This window comes from Pholcus phalangioides, unplaced genomic scaffold (assembly GCF_987345545.1).
Source record: "Pholcus phalangioides strain wild (caught in Gottingen) unplaced genomic scaffold, Ppha-v1.0 ptg000011l_1, whole genome shotgun sequence".
NCBI classification, from domain to species: domain Eukaryota; kingdom Metazoa; phylum Arthropoda; class Arachnida; order Araneae; family Pholcidae; genus Pholcus; species Pholcus phalangioides.
Genome location: NW_028301604.1, coordinates 3,306,609 through 3,325,045, shown reverse-complemented (window position 1 = coordinate 3,325,045; position 18,437 = coordinate 3,306,609). Strand labels below are relative to the sequence as shown.

At 35.5% G+C, this 18,437-nt stretch overlaps 1 protein-coding gene across 3 annotated transcripts in view; it reads left to right on the top strand.

Annotated features, from left to right (window-relative positions):
• Positions 1–18,437, top strand: part of LOC149079953 (poly(rC)-binding protein 3-like) — a 423,390-nt gene that overhangs the window by 393,560 nt on the left and 11,393 nt on the right. For all 3 annotated transcript variants that reach the window (XM_089238858.1, XM_089238857.1, XM_089238859.1), the window contains one exon: positions 18,040–18,148. In XM_089238858.1, the coding sequence (XP_089094984.1) occupies positions 18,040–18,100 (61 nt within the window). In that variant the 3' untranslated portion in view covers positions 18,101–18,148. The remainder of the gene's footprint in view (positions 1–18,039; positions 18,149–18,437) is intronic.

The window sequence follows — 18,437 nt, the reverse complement described above, 5'->3', positions numbered from 1 at the left end:
TTTTTTTTGGGTTTTTTTTTTCAGTAAAGTAATCAAGAGAGTTAACTTTAAATTTTTAATTAAATGCACAAATTGAATTTTCATAATACGATTTTATGTTCGAAAAATATCAATTAAAAAACAAATATTTTCTAGAGGGTTCCCTGACAGAAAATAAAAAAACGAAGATAACATTGAATTTTAAGGTATTAATGCTTATACGAGCTAGGAGGAAGATTTTCATGGCGGTCGATATAGGTTTAGTAATATAATGACGTCAAAGCTTCTGCGTCTACACAGCGCGCAGTCCTACGTCATAACAGGGTGGATAAATTTTAATGAGTTCAGTTCGTATGCAAATTATTTCCACAGGAGCAGGTATCTTTTTCACTCCTTTACGTGTTTTGATACACGTTTTATTCAGTCTCGGAAATTTTACTCACTCATCCTCCCCACCCGCTACATGCGTATATTTGCGTATATAATCCACGGAATCTCTCACGAGCGGATGGTTCCCTGGGTATGAAATATAATTTAAATCATCTTCCCGTTTCTAATCAAAATCTCCAACCAGATACACTAGGCAGTGTTCGTCTGGTGCGAACACAGGAGTTTGCGTCACATTTTGAACTAATAATGCATGAGCTCAATAAGAGGATTTGGTTTCAAGTTTGAGAACACGCACACGCACACAAACAAGAACTTCATGTTTATTTGAAATAAAATATGCGCTATACTTTTGCATTACGGAATGACTTTTAAAAATACATTGTTATTATTAATATTATACAGAGTGATTGATATAGGACCGGCCCCACAAAAAATGAGGTACATCACAGAAGATACCGTACATACAAGTGTTAGTTAAGTGAAATTTTCTGGTTAGGTTTCTTGAGAACATTAATGTATGTATATACTTAATAATATACTTAAATAATCTTGAGAATATTTTTCTACTTTTTTATTTCAGTCAAAAAAGGATTAATTCCAAAAATTTAGAAGTTCTCGAATTTTCAAAAATATTTCATCTCCTCAAAAAGTGTTCAAAAGACGAGATTTTTCATCATGTGCCAATGGACGTATGTTTCCTATAAATAGAAACATAATATAATATTAAAATTTTTTGCCGTGGCTGAAATTTCTACTGAAATATACAAATAAAAATACGATATTTTTTTTTTTTGCATTACGGAATTAGTTTTAAAAATACATTGTTGCTATTAGTATTATACATGGTGATTGATATAGAACCTGTCCTACAAAATGAGATTCATCACAAAAGACACCGTACATATAATTATGCGCTTAAATGCAGGGTGTCCCACAAAAGACTCCCTGATTTTAAAATGAAATACCTCAGGAACGGTGATCGATAGAAGAATAAGACAAGTGGTACGTTTATTCTGAAAGCTGTAAAAATCTGATACAAGTTTCAAAATTAGTTACAAAATTTTATTACAAAAAGGTGCACATTTTTGAATCTATTGTGATGTGATTACAACGACTCATTGCAAAGGACAGTTTATAGTCTGTTTCTCGGGCTCCAATATTCGATTATAGTATACAGCGCCCCTGTCGGCAATATTTGTTAATTTTGAAACTTCTGCCTATCAGATTTTTATGGCTTTCATAATAAACATACCGTTTGTTTCATTGTTCTATCGATCACCGTTCCCGAGTTATTTCATTTTAAAACCATGGTGTCTTTTTTGGAACACCCTGTATATAGCTGACCATGGATTGCGTACTGTACGTATGAGTGTCATTCATTATGATAGGAGCAGGTGTTGAAAGTGGGTGCCGCGTTTTCTTGAAAGCATGCGGCCACTCAATAGTTCATATTCTCAGTGATGTGTTGCAGTGATCCTTTGATGATTGTCGTGATCGCTGGAGGAATGTTATTCTACAAATTTTTTTTGTAATGTGTGAGTGTGAGGTTTGCTTGATACATTCTGGTACACACCCATCCTTCGGGAACGCTTCGATACCTCTCTGAGATACCATGCAGGATGGCTCCGATCCTTCAATATTCTATGTTAACTTTGTTTTCCATAACCCCCCCCCCCATTAAAAAAAAATCAAGGCTTCTGAGGTCTGAGAATCTTGGGGCGGCTATGTCTTTGAACTTAGCACCGTATGTGCTGTCACCTGTTTGCGCCATTCACAAAATATTCAACTATTCCACTCTACAAAGCCAAAAGATCAACATGTTCTAAGGTTTAGCGGTTATACGCATCAGCTACAGAATTACTAGCGAGTTCAATTCGGCCGGTTCTAAAAGAATCACTCTATACCTGCGGTATTGAAATCAGTAGCAAAAGAATGACGCCTTGACTATTCACCAAATATACGAGTGATAACAGGAGTTTTTAACCTATGGGTTACAGCCCAAACTTGGGGCTCCCGAGATGGGTCGTACGAATCCACTTACGATCCGGTTATAAATCCATTCGTCGCATTACAGGTTTCAGGGGCGACTTAACGCTTCACGTTTTAGCGAACCCAATCATTTTTGGGGACCTTTTGTGAATTTGATATTGATGGAAGAACAAAACATGATTGGAGATTGATGAAAAATCATTCAAAATTTTATATTAAAAAAATTATTCCAAATTTTATATTAAAAAAATTGTTCCAAATTTTATATTAAAAAAATTGTTCCAAAACTTTAAGGAGAGAAATAATTGCAGAATTAACGAAAATTCAGAATTCATTAGTTAATGAAAATTCAGTATACTACTGATTAGGGCCCACTATTTGATTCGGTGACTTTGGGCCTAGGCCCTGTTGGACCACCTGTTAAGATACCATGAACTGGTGTCACTAATTTCTCAATTTTTGGGAGCCATTTTGTCAATCAGAAATACTTAATAAGAGTTTTTAAATTAAAAATATACCGAGAGATGGATCGCTAAGTTGATCATATCGTGAATTGCAGCTGAAAAGATGACCAACATTCCTGCTGCTTTCTCTCAATGGTTTTCTTCAAACTCAATCAATCTTAACACAACGGACATAAATAAAGACTCTTAATTAATGTCAGTTTAAGCCATCTGAATTATAAGTTCATGAGGCATCGGTAACAAATATACCACAGTGGCCAAAAAATTAGGAACACCCTTCACTTAAACTTCGTCTTGTCCGAGTGCCCCATCTATCGCAGAAGGCCTCTCCTTGCAAAGCTCATGACGTCTTTGAAGAAGGCCATCTCACCTATAGTCATTGGATATACAACAATAAAGGGTACAGTTGGCGCATGCGTCGCCCTGCAATATCCAAAGCCTATAGGTGAAATAACCTTCTTCAGTGACGTCACGATTTTCGCGCTGAAGCCTTCTGCTATAAATGTTGTTTTAGCAGCAGGACGTGCGCTGACGTAATAAACCGGATTTGCTGACGAAAAGCTTTTTCCTGATCAGAAGCACCAGTTAACTTTGCAATTTGCCGGTTCATGGGGAAAACAAGAGATTTGAGTGACTTTGAACGAGGCATGAGTGTGGGCGCCAGAAGGGGCAGTTCCAGTATCTCTGAAGCCTCTAACCACCTTTTCTTTTCTCGTACAACAGTATCTCGAGTATTCAAAAGAATGGCAGCTGAGCCAAAAAAACTTCGATCAGAACGCGGAATAGTGGGTGGAAATCGCTTGTGAACGAAAGGGGTAATAAGTGACTGACACGCATTTTGTGCTGCAACAGAAGAGCTACAACGCAACAAATTGCAGCACAATACAACCTAGGATCATCGCAAAGCATATTTATACGCTCTACAAGAAGGATCTCAAACGAATTGGTTTTAATAGCCTGATTAATATAACAAGTCCCTTTGATTTCGCTGCAAAACCGAAGAAAATGGCTTTTGTGGGCTAGAGAACGCCGAAATTTGACATTTGATGAATGGAAGAAGGTTGTCAGGTCTGACGATTCAAGATTTCTTCTCCATGACGTTGATAGCGGGATCCGTGTGTGGCACAAGCAGCACGAAGCCATGGATCAGGCATGCCACATGATAAATGTTCAAGCGGGTGGCGGAGGAATCACCATCTGGGGAGCATTTTCCTAGTATACTCTATATTTCCATTGGAAACATCCGTCAATGCCAGCGCCTACTTCCACATCGTTGCTAACCACGAGCACCCGTTTATGTCCATAATGTTTCCTGATGATGATTGTTATATTTCCAGCCGGACGATGCACCCTTCTACAGGGGTGTAATTATTTCGCGTCAATTTGAGGAACATGATTCAGAGTTACAATTGCTTCAATGGTCTCCTCAGTCATCCGATCTTAATCCAATTTGCCATTTGTGGGACGAGGTTGAAAGGTCTGTTAAAAGCTCCGAAACACTACCTTCTAATCTGAGGGAGTTAAGAGTTGCCATTGCGTTAGCATGGACTAATATTCCTGCTCACCGGTTTCAGCAACTTGTAGATTCCATGCCTAGAAGAATATCTGCTGTCATCAAAGCCAGTGGAGGTCCCAAACGATATTAGTTATGAGTAGCAGGGTGTTCCTAATTTTTTAGGAACTGGGCCACTGGAGTGTAGATGTTCAACCTTCACTGAATGACTCTCGAAATACGCAGGTAAGAAAAACAAACTTAATTATATTTGCAACAGATATCCAGCATATATGCAAAATACAGCATTGTTATGTCCATAATATCCCGGCTTTTACGAGCATTCTATGCTTGTCAGTTAGTGAGAGTTATTATGCTGAGGTTTTGGATTAAAGTTTCTTGATGCGGATAAATCGATCCCCATAACAAGGAATTCTAATTTATGGATATGAATGTTATCTGTAGAATATATTGGAGTGAGTCTTATGATATCTGTGTCCAATATGTAATGTATATTTCTCCACAGAAACGTCATTGTATGCCTATAATGATAAATAAGGGGAGGAAATTACCACTCTCGGAGTGAGATTGGAAACAGATTCCATGCGACTGATTCGTTTTGACGTACGCTGAATTAAGACGATATTTATTCGGATATGGATACGATCTATTAGACATTGCACAAAGATTACGTTTGAAACTACTGAATAATCAAGATCCGGGAAAGAAAGTCCGTAAGTTGTCTATCATAGAAATGACCCACCATAATATGGATTATCTAGTGAAGGGTCCATCTCGGCTTGAGTTTATATTAAACAAGATTTTGCCGACTAGGTGCTACACATTTGATTGTAATACAGCAAAATCTCGATATAACTCGAGTCAGTAGTTATACATTAGAGTATAGACATTTCCAAACAAGTCTTGTGAAAAAATTTCGTTGTATAGTAATACCTCGACAAACGAACGCCTCAGGTTACGAATTTTTCGGCTAAGGAATATTTCGTTGATATGGATGCACGCGCTAACATAAAACAGCTACTTTTTTTTTTTTAATTTTATTTGAGTCCTACAGAGTATGCCACGAGGCTTACAAACGTAAGTAACAACAACAAACATATACGATTCAACAAATTCAAAAATTGCAATATAGCGTAATACAAAAAGAAAGGATAAATTAGATCAGCATGTACAATAACAACATACGAATGCAATTCGAAAGTGCAATATAGCACCAGTGGATGCCATATGGTATCAATGCAAATGTTTAAAAAAAAAATTTACCATACATACATGAATAGAAAAATATACGACCACATATATATATATATGAAAATAGTGAGAAAAGATAAAATTTCAAAAAAAAGTAAAAGAAAAAGGAATTAGTAAAATATTAAAATGAAAATTTGATTAATTGTTCAAAAACCAAAAACAGCACTTGCAAAGAAAATTAGAATGTACACTTGTACACACTGTATATACAAGTAATAAAATAGATACCAATTATTTTTTCGCAAAGATATTTTGTACATATATTTTTAGAATGCGAAGGACTTCCTTTGATCTGACCAAATCAAACAATACAGGCGGTCAAGAAATAGTTTCTTAAGTTCTCTTCTGAAATGAACCCTCTCCTTCGTCAGATTCTTGCATGGCAGAAGATAAGTAAGATCTTCTTCATCGGTTCGTTATGTATACAGCGATCTACTGGCAAGTTACATTCTGGCGAGATAACTTTGAAAGTTCCCATGCCCGGTAATAAAGTGGGTCAGTGGAAATTGGTGGAGAAATGGTGACATTTCATTCTCGCTGGAATCGAAGGGAAGAATTTCCTTACCGGCCTGGCATTTTTGGAACTGACATATTCTGCGTTCCACTGATGAATTGATTTGTGTCGATAAACATATTTTTATAGTGAGATTTTGGGACTTTCACATTTTCTATAACATTAAGAAGTGTAGCAGACCGTGCGAGATAATCTGCCCTCTCATTCCCAGTGATGCCACAGTGACTTCGAACATGTGTGAAATCGATTATATTTTTTTTTCTTTGTAAGATCATTTATAAGACATTGTGTCTCCACCACAAGTTTTTCTGTTGAATTTATATTTTGAAGACTTTGCAAAGAAGAGAGAGAATCTGAACAAATCAGCGCGCTATTATTATTATTTCCAACACAAGATGAAATCCACTTGGTGGCAAGATTCAAGCAAAGGAGCTTGGCTTGAAAGACAGAACAGTTATTTTCTAATCTGAATTGGCGAAACAGGGGCCAATTAACAGCTACTTTATGAGTAAAATTTTTGAACCAATCATCATCAGAATTACTCTCACTTGAGTCCGATTAACTCATGTCCACCTAGGAATCTTTTTCCAAATGTGATATGAATTCTTTCATGCAAAATTAAGGATTCAGCTAATAGAAAATGCATTGAAAAAAAATTAGCCTATGCTTTCAGATCGCACGTTTTTTTTAGTGCAAGTTTCTTTAGCATCGACTGAATGGTCTGGACATTCTAGGAGCTTATCTTTCTTATCTGCATGTATCAGGCACAGAAATGAGCTGACCAAATCACAACTGAATGGGGACACCATCAGATTTTTTTTCCCTTCTGAGGGGAGTTTACGTTTTTTCCTGCAAAATAACGCTATAATTTTGTCTCGGGAGGGGGGTTAGAACTGCAACCCCCCCCCCCCTTTTGAGTACGCAAATTACCACAACGGTGGATTGCTCGCGTATTTGCCCTAGGCAAAGCACTATTACCTTGGCCAACACGATCTCCGGATCACACCCCGTGCGATTTTTTGTTTTTGTTTCGTGGGGGTTCGTAAAGGATCGCGTGTATGTGCCTCCAGGTCCAATGACCATGACTGATTTGAGAGCATATATCACAGCTGCTATCGCCAGCATCGATACAGACATGCTACACAAGATTTGGCAAGTATTGTATTACAGACTTGATGTATGCCGTGTAACAAAAGGAACGCATATCGAACATTTGTGAAGACTACATTCAAAACTTGATTATAATACCTCTACATGTGTATGTATCTTTTTAATAATTACATTAATTAGATTTTGCGTAATAAAGCTTTGTCCGGCATTCATTTTGACTTACCCTGTATATCACCTCAATCAAAGACAAGCATAGGAAAAAACGTTCGAGTGTAAAAAACGTATTTTTATCTAGTCACTCAAGGTTGCTTTCTTATCTCAAATCGGCACACACGATGAATTTAGGAAAAAATGCAATTCTCTATCCTGAATTTAATACCTGGTTTCGTATAGTAGAGTATTTGCGAGAAATTTACACGGATCAATTCCAGTGAAACTAATCTGCCTTCAATGCGAAAGAAATGCCTGTCACTTGCAGCTGTCATATATAAATATCTTTTTAGGCTATTTTCATAAACCTTAAGAATATGTTTGCCCGTTTGTGACCTTCTCTGTTTCACCAGATAGAATTCTTCAATATTGGACGTACATATTATTATACAATTTATTACATACACAGGGTGCATAGCAAATTGTAATTAATAAAATAAAAAAAATTCACTTTTCGCACGGCTACCCTGCGCTCAAAAACCCAATTAAAAAAGTGTTGCCCTGTTTCTCCTGCGGCGAAAAAAAAAATCCACGCAAATTACTGGCGAATCGTTGATCCTAGAAGCATACTTTTGATTAAATCTTAATTAAAAATAAATAAATTTAATTTGGGAGTATCCAAATAACGTGTAGACCTCACATAAGTCATTCATATTGCAAAGGGTTGGTAAAATGCGTTTTAGCCACGTTGAATTTTTTTGTTGGTCTCAGGGGAGACACAGGGCAACAATTTTTTAAATGGGTTTTTGAGCGCAGGGTGCTCGTATAAAAAGCTTTTTTTATTGTAATTACTACAGAACCCTTTGTAATATGTATGGCATATCTGTGGTTTACACCTTATTTGGATATTGGATACTTTCCTTATTTGAAAGTATGCCTCTGGGATCAACGGGTCACCAGTAATTTGTGGTGTGTACTGTTTGTTATGCACCCTGTATATTGCGACCAAATCGTATGCATGTTACATCAAAAGTCCGAAGTGCGGCCAATCTGTGACGCGGCCACCCAATTCGCGCTGGAGATCCCTGGCCAAAGTTCGATGTGCCGATGTAAGTCAAATCAATTTTTTTTCATCTCCAACTTGTAATAGATGGCTATATATAGGATGATTTTCTAAATTCATGGGACAAACTTTAAGAGATGATATAAGACACCTAAGCAGGAATTTTTTATCATAGAATGTGCAATCAAATCTCCCTAGCAAGGGCGGTATAGACGGTTTTTTTTTAAAAATAAACAGCACTTCACCAAAAACAAACATATTTTTCCACCGGATTTGCTGTGATATGTGCTATCAATCATTCGAGGGTGCATGTGTACTTTAGGATTGGATTGGAGTTTGTTTTCATTGATGCCGGGGCCATCAAGGTAATGCTGCGCCTAGTACTGATATTTGCGTTACACGAATTGCACTATGAGCTAGCCTACCACATTACTATACTCTGCATGCTTGAAAAGTTGATTGCATTTATTGCAGCAAATCCGTCAGAAAAATATGTGGTTTTTTTTTGGTGAAGTGCTGTTGTGCACTCTCTAAAAACACTCTCTACCGCCTTTACTATTGCGATTTGATCACACATTGTATGACCGAAAAATGTTTGTTTGAAAGTCTTATATCACAGTTTGTCCCATGAATTTAGACTCGCCCTGTATAGTAGCTGTATTGAATTATCTCCATATGACGAGAGAGAAAAAAAAGAGAAATTTGAGGAGAAAACTATTTTGTTTTGTATATGGTATAATACACATATAGGCATATATACTTTTTTCTGTCAAATTTGGAAGAAAAAAATGATTATCGCATCGTGACTGCGATATGATGGCTTTCCACAGCTAATGTGGGCATAGTTGTAGCGAAAAAAATATGCCAACATGGGGATGATGCATCAACACATCCCTGTCCCACCCCGAAAGGTATTCGGGTAAAATTCGTAAACCGGACAGATCTGTACTCAGACAGATATGACTAGGCGAGACGGAAATAAATCCTGAATCGAGAGCCAGCGAAGCGGGTTCGAGGGGTGGTGCCAACCCTCTTAATGTCCTCTTAACGTGTGGTTTTCGCTATACTACAGAGCTATAGCCTTGGACCGCAGAGCTTAGTGCAAAATCACGCAAGCACCAAGCTGAAGTCCTACCCAACATGAAAGGGCAAAATACCCAACACAAGGTAAAACTAACCTGTCTCACGACATTTCCAACTTGGGGATGACCCCTATTGTCTTTCAAAGTGAACGAACTTTCTTTTTTAAATTTGGAGAACATTCTGACAGTAGAGTGCACGCGGTTCGATAATCGTCCAGCTAATATTTGTTTGAAACGTCAAAGAGCCGGCAAAAGATATTGGAGGCTTAAACTAAATGGTTTTTTTTTCTCTCTCTCTCTAAAAACACAAGAAAATCTGTGAATTTCTGCCATAGACATTTTTTCAGCAAAAGCTGCCCAAAAGCCGTAACTCGCCAAGAAAAAAATTCCAGATGAACCATTCCCAAATAAGAAAGAGCCTAATGTTGAAAGAATCTGTCAACAAGCCTGTAATGAAAAGTGGGGGAGGGGAAGATAAAATGGAGGTGGCTTCAGTGGCTTCTCCTTGAAGTGCTAGGTAGATCTTTGACGTGGTAAGAGTGAGCGTTGTACGTATCGTGTATATTGTACGAAGAGTTTTCGATTTGAATGGAAATTTTCGAAAGAATGCTTCAACAAAAGTGACTCCTTAAAAGTAGTAGGGTGACGCATTATCTGAAGTTTAATAACATTAGATTTTTTTTTTTCCTCCATGGAGGACAATTGTAATTTCCAAAAAGTGGCCCGGTAAGCGGAGTGACGCGTTACCCGGGTGACGCTCTAACGAGGTTTGTTTGTACAATGGAACTAAAAAGAGTAGAAAAGAGGAAAAGTTCCAAAATATGCGTTACAGTTTTTTCATTTTTTTTTTTTTTTTTTTTTTTTTGCAAAATCATTCTCATCACGCATAATTTATTCAAATCAGGTGACGGTAATAAAATTCTTTGAATACTTACTACTCTAGAATACACTAGATTTTTTAAAAGAAGTTGACTTGATTATTCGTGCTCCATCTACCGTAAGGCTTAAGTTGGTTTTTGGTGCACCCGGAGAATGAGAACAAAAAATCTAAATTCCATCGTGATACTAATTAATTCCATAGGTACAAAAAAGCGATATCTGTATAAGCAAGTATTAATTATTCAAATCTTTTTAGCTCGAAGTTACCATATTTTTATGCGTAATTTGGTATATTTTATTCTTCGCAAATACAAATATAATTTACATTTTTATGTATAAGGTTCATATATTTCTTATTTTGTAAATATATACAAATAATAAAAATAAGCAAAAGTTTTACCTTAAATTTTTTCTTCAAGTCTTTAGGAAATGCTAATTATGCTAATTACATAATTCTAAAATACATCCCTCCGAAAATTTCTTAGAAATTCATATTAATTTATCCGGCTACGTTTAAAACGTCCTTTTTGGGGAAAAATATGGATTGTTATATAACTTCCTATTTTTTTATGGAAGCTCCATTTCTTGTAATCCAAAATAGGCCTTACTTTGTTTTCATGATGCTTAGAACGAAAGTTACGCCAACTTTGGTGCTACGTTTTTACATACAAGAAAACCATGAATAAAAACTTTAAACGTGTTTTACGAAGAATGTTATTTTTTGACATTTTACTTGAGTTTTGAACTTGATTTCTAAAAATCTATCGATTGTATCGTTATAAAATTTTGTAATGATATTTTGTCATATATATTGTTGAGATTTTTTATCAAAATCTATAAGGTTTGTCACATATACAGAGTGGGCAAAAAGTCCGCAGAAATTTTAAAAATTCATAAAAACCGGAAAAATAACCCAAATAAAAAACGGTTTGCAGGGTTAGCATCGCTAGGTCACGGGAATTTTTTTAAGACAAGAAAAAAAACTCACAAAAACAGCAGATAAGTGACGCTGACGTACACAAGTCAAAGAAAAAGTATGCAAGTAACGACAGATTGGATAAATAATCCGACAGATTGGATGGACCGGATCGATACACCCGGGATTTCAAATATCCCCATAACCAGAAGTCTGCCGGTGTCAAATCTGGAGACCGAGGAGGCCATGGGAACCTGCAACGCCTGCTAATGATTTTGTCTTCTTTGAACGTCTATATCAGGTACCTTTACCGGAGTAGTAGTGTGACTAGTTCCTCCATCTTGCATAAACGTGACGGTAGAAAGCGCATCTCTTTCACGCAAACAGGGCACGACCTTCTCACGCAGAAGCGTTAAATAACGCTGCGCATTATTTATACGCGCGTACCGAGAATATTGTGTACCGAGGATGGTGTAAGTCCAAGCGTCTGGCAGCTTCACGAGCACTGCTGGTCCCTGCAGCTGATTCGGACGCTAACGCTTCCATTTCGGCTGCAACACGCGGTGAACGTGCCTTCTTAAACATGTTCGTCCGGCTCTTACACGAGCGTTCCAGTTTCCTCAAACCGCTAAACAAACTTTATGAGGCCTGTCGCTGTTAAAGGCCCTTTTCCTGTCCTCACATTCTTCTGAACTCGAAATTTACGCAAGTCAATGGTCGCTGATTCCTGGTTCACGTAAAACAACTTCACCAACAAAGCTTTATCCTTCGCAATCAGCATCCTTGTTCATATACACGGTTTACAGCGGTGAATTTATTTCGGTTTTTTTCCAGTTTTTATTCATTTTTAATGTTTCTACAGATTTCTACGGACTTTTTGCCCATCCTGTATTTGCCTAAATACATTGTTTTGTACACGATATGTAGAATGAAATTTCAAAAAATTCACACGTACATCAACAGAATTGTTTGTAACTTATCAGCATACTGTACATTCTCTTAAATTTTGATACCAGTCTCTTGCACCATTACTAGTTAAATCTACTGTGAGACAAACAAAAAATTTCATCCATAGAATTTTTTGAAGTCGTGTTTCGAATATTACATGAATTTTCATAAAATTTGACATAAACGTGACTTTATCATATAAAATGATATAGGTAGTCAAAAATTTATTATTGCTTTTACCATTTTGAGACACTTTCTATCAAAAAAATCTTATTAATTCCTTGACGGTAACGCTGAGTACAGTTCGGGCAACAGAAAAATTTTATATACAGGGTGATCCAAAAAGTCGGAAGAGTTTTGAAAACGCAATAACTTTTTGAATATGTACAATACAAAGATGCGGTTTTCACAGACATGCTTAAAGAAAATTTGGATTTTATTTTTCATAATGAAAAAAAAGTTCCGAAGAGTTGCATTTTTGTTCAACAGATAGCGCTGCAGTTAAAAAAATCGTTTCGCAATGGTACAGTTGAGTTCATTTAGAGAAAATTATCAGTGTCTAAATGTTTTCACTGTCACGCCCATTGTTATGAAGTACAGCCGTCAGAAAATGAAAATCACCTTGCACACCATCGAAGAGCATTTTGGAGGGAATCCCCCCCCCAGACTTTTAGATCGCCCTGTATGTGATTTTGATGATTATATTTGTGACCAAAAAAAATAGTGTTTTCTTTCCCATGAAGCCTGAATTGTGTTCGTTCATCTTTTTTATTGATATGATGCACAAAAACAAAAAAAAAAGATGTCCATTTTTGGTGCATTATTCTGAAATTAATTGCACTGTCAAAGGTTAAAGTGCTTTTCAGTACCATTTTATAGAAAATTGACAAGGAAGACAGTCGGATACCTTAAGGTTTCACTAATCCCAAATATTCAGTTTCTATTCGAATGAAAGCGTCTAAAATTTTCTTAAAAATTCAAACTAATTTTATAGCTATTCAATATACAAACATGATTGAAAACGGAATTTTGAACATGTACTAGAATATATTTCCTCAGAAATTGAATGGAAAAATTATAAAACCGATTCCTTCATTTCTGACGCACAAAAAAACTATCGAATGCTGAAAAGATGCACTAGAGATATTTTCTTATATAGAAAGATTTTCCAACAAAATTAAGAATGTGGTCATTGTCGATTCTGATCGTAAAACAATTAGCTCAAAATAATTCATTAGCGAGTATCAGTTCAAAATGGCTCCCGGAAAACAAATTACCGTAAAGATCTGATAATTAAGTTTGTTGCGAGCGTTTTTCTTTTCAATTTCGTTCGAAATTCCTATATGAAGATGAAAAGAGGGGAAAACTTCGTTTCTCCACACAAGGCTTTCTTTTTCTCAGTAATTGCGTTCGGTTCCTTCTCTGTTTCGAGTCGAAACTAGATTAATGAATTTAAGTGGAAACGGGGCTATGCACTTCTTTTCTAGAATATTTAACACTCTCGAAATCATGGTATGTTGAAATTTTATCGTAATAACTCACGAGTACGATCAATAAAAACATTTCGGAAAATTTATTCACATCTAATCCTACTTCGCTTTCCATTTTTCATCTCATTCGTATTATCTGTTTGTTTTGGGAATAGAAATCGATGAGCTGCGCTGTTCCAATTAACGGAGAACGAAGATGTTCTATGCGTAGCGTTTTAGCATATACCGTATCATTGCGCATAGCAATAATAAAGTATTAAATTTGCATAAAACTAAAAAAAAAGAAAATTTTGTAGGAAATCCATTTTCCCTATTGTCAGTACCGGTATCAATAGAGTTATTATTAACAATTCTCATTTAGAAGAGTTATTCTACATTCCTTTCAATGGTCATAGACTGAATTATCTGAGCACTGTATACAAAAAAAATATGTGCATTATATATTTCATACAAAGCACTTTAAATAATAACGAAGAAGTTGTAAAGTAAAGAGTCACGTAGTTTAACCATTTTTATACCACAGAATATTAGTTGCCACAACGTTATTAGTATATGAAAATGACATGAATAAATTCATTTTATTTAGTTTTCCATCCAACCCTAGAAGTCACCAGAAGTACACTGGGCGTAGAAATCAAAACACAAAGCATATAAAAAGTCGTGTAGAAAAAAAAGCAGTTAATTAAAGACAAATTAACCACGCTAAAAAATAAAAAAATGTATAAAAAGTATAAAATAAGTCATAAACAATAAAAATAATTATAAATAATTACAAAAATAATCAAAATATCAAGTTAGTAAAGAGAGCATTTCATATACGGAGCCCGATGAAAAAATATCTTGTGTTTCTTTCTCTCTCTCTAGATTTAAAAACATAAATTTTTAATCAAAGTCGTGCAGTTTTGAATTAAATCCAAAGAAAATTTTAACCTCCGTGAAATTTTAATTATTTTCTGCAGTGTTTTAATATGGCCAATTCAAAATACGTGTATATATATTCTCGGAGCTTCATATTAACTACTTGCGCAATTTTTATTTTGATTGTTTCGTGATAAACATTATTTATGGATATTTACTACACAAAATACATTACTTATCACTTGTTCATATGATTATCTCTTGCTCACGAACGGATCTCATAAAATCTGAAATGATTACCAACAGCGCGTGCAGAAATCGATCTAACGCATACCCTAGTAATGAGGCTAACGTAATAGGAAAACATAAATTTCAAGTACATTGCTTTCAAATCATCCGGTGAGACTATAACGCAAGTTGCTGCATTTAATAAATGGAAAGACATTTTGTCTATTTCGGTGCATTGATCCACGTGGTAAAATAACGCCAAAAACTGGAAAATTAGAAACAAAGAAACATATCTTCAACCAACAAATAAAAAAAAATCATCTTGCAGGTTTCAATTGTTCATTTTATCGCACCAAAATCCTTTTATACACTCTGATGGAACAATTTAACTAGAATCTATAGCTTAGGGTCGATTTTGGATAGCTGCAACAACTCCACGATGCTTAAACTAAGAACCAGATCCAGAATCACCCAGCAAAGTTACTCAATTCTACCATTACCACCAGGAATACTGATTCCATTTATTTTCCACATATCAGTCCTGATAGTATTTACAGTAATTGTTATTTTATCAATTTCTCCCGCGTACAGAAATTAATAGTAAGTCTTGAGAGATTTTTCACACCACGTTGTTATAGCAGCAGCTCATAAAATGGTATATGAATTGAACCGATTTATATATAAAATAAGATTTTGATTTACTTAGATTCCCAATATAATGTTTCTGTTTGGAAATACGTCAAAATATATTCAAGTTAATTTTCAAACATTTGATTATCTGTCACTAAAGAGCCGATGGATTAGCGATTCTGTATGAGCTCGATGCTGCATTGCGTTCATCAGAGGGTTTCGTGTTTCGCCTATCGCATCAAGTGAGAGCCTAAACGGATTATCTGAAACTGTAAAGCGCTGAGGCCGAATTAATTGCATTTGATGAAAGCCGATCAGAATTGCTCCTCCGAACGGAAAAGTGGTCCAGAATTACTATCCACTGAAGTGAGAGAATCACAAATTGGTTGCTGTGCGTATGGAAACCTATTGATATTACAGAGACCTCCCTCCCCGTCACAGTAAATTTCATTCTTTATCACCGACAACTTGAAGAATTTCAAGCATACCAACCGATTGTGTTGCTATAGTGATTACGCGATTTTTAACATAAGATGAAATATTTTCTCAAGAATCAAGTTACTAAAAAAATACCATGAATTTTTGCATGTATTTTCTCCATCACAGTCTATTGGTTTCTCGGGAAACGACTGATAACCGCAGCCGTAGATATCTGACTGCAGAAGAAAATCTCAAATTTTATACTTAAAAAAACATATTGAAAGTACAATAAACATTCCATTCTACGGACTTTTGATTTAACGGGAAAAATTATGCCTCTAATTTCTTTTTTGCTTGCTTCATTAAATGAATTCTGAATGTGGATGTTTTATTACATTTTCAAAATTCATTTATGGGACTGCTGTGGCTTTCATCTAGATGTTAATTCCACGAGTTCATATAAAAAGTAATTTTTCAAAATTGTAATGATTGTAATGAAGCCGAAAATACTTCAAAGTAAATGGAATCAGGATGCTGCGAGATTCGCGCAGATATTCTTACATCAAGAGGTCCAACAACTTCGATTTTGCTGCTGCTTAGAAGGAGATAACATATAAATGATAACCATGACTTCAGGGCATGGAAAAAAATGAATTTTCAATGAACAAAATTGAGGCAAGATACAGAGCCAGAAAATGATTTCAGCGGTTTGAGGGCAAACCCAAATTCCACGCTTTCATAAAAAGACAGAAAGAATATTCGCAAAAGTTGCGTTGAACAATGTCTGCAGAGAAGTGACACCCAAATGGTGCCCCTTTAGATTAGGTCAGATGTGCCACCAGATATTTTAGGGGTGAATATTATATTAAACATAGTGCTGTAATTGGGTGATTAAAACTAAACCAGAGTACGTCACTGCACGTTTAAGTGCTGCCAAAGTGACTCAACATTGAGCAAGAATGCCGTGAGATATTCAAAATTGTAGTCTTATTTCCAATGGAGTTGTTGATTGTAAACGTTTGGGAATACCTCTAGATTAGAAAGTTCTCTTTTGAACTCTTGGTGATTTCACAAGCACTTTACCTTCATTTGTTCGTTCAATCGAGAATTAAACAAACTGTGTACTGTTTAAAATATCTTTATATGCAAATACGCGTGTTTTCATGTTCAGTTCCCAGTAAATAGCTTAAGTATTAGCGATGAATAGCATTTTTCTGATTTGGAATTGATGCTTATAGCATCAAATCAGAAAAATGCTATCAACTCAGAAAGTTATATAGAGATTGATAATTTATTACAGTCATTTCGGTTAATATGAGCAGTGAAAAAATCTAGCAGTTTTCCTCGTAGTACTTGTTATATAGGTGGTAAAAAAAAATTAAAAGGGACGTCACTCACTCAAGTCGAAAGCATGCAACAAAACATCGTAACAAGTATATCGTTTATGAATCTCGCATAGAATTATATCAAAGTAAAATATTTTTTCAATTAATGCATGCTCTATGCATAAAGTGAACCTAGAAACTCACGCTCTATGGTACGCTGTTGCCAGAAGACGTTTTCTCATTAAATATGATAAACACGAATATGACAAGTATCTCTATACATTCCAACAGAAAGAAAAAAACTCGATGATTTTGATTTGCAGTTTTAATATGCTACATTTTAATAAGCAAATTTTGACCACACAAAGTAAAAAATGAAAATACCTTCTTATTAAGCCGGAGAGACCAACAGCCGCTCCCAGCCACTTAAAACCAGTTTTTCAAGTGTGGCCAAATGAAAGGCCACACCATCAAAAACCGGTTTTGCGTGCCTCGGAGCGGTGTAGCACTGAGGCGTGTGGAACCGGCTTTAAATGAACTTTTTATTCGATCGTTCGTAAAAAAGCATGAAACTGCACGTTCAGAAATTTTACGAGAGTTCGAACTCATTTCAGTCCTTATCAGAATCTCAAACACTAGACAAATATGATTAAAAGGTACTAATTAATTTGATAATTGTCAAGACCAGTATGCATGCGACATTTGAATACATTACTTGATCATTCGTTATCTAGTTTGTTCACATATTACCTCATAATGAGGTGGGGTGAGTTATTATATGCATTATTGCATTAGCTTGTTTCTCTTTTCTTATGACTGTACTTTTCTTGTCTTCCATAGTATTCATAGCGCTCAGCTGCCACTTTTGTGGAAGAACGTGCCAACAGCCCCTTTGAAATAAACCACGATATATTTATCCACTTCTTGCACCTTAGTCTTTGTCTTTCTTGTAAGTATACATCATTTTAATTACCAATCCTCTCATATCTCAATTATTAAACTCAAGTGCAATTAGAAATGAATCTATTCAATTCTAATTGAATGAATGGGTTATTTCTGCATGTAAATCGGAATATGATGTTAATTCTATGGCAAAGAATCGAAATAAATTCTCAGTATAAAAATATTACTTTGAGTATGAAATTGAAATTAACCATTTTTTCAATGACTCCAAGTAGACTGTTGAAAATAAATATGAATTTAAAAAATAATTCTAAACAAAAGAGGATTTTTAGTAA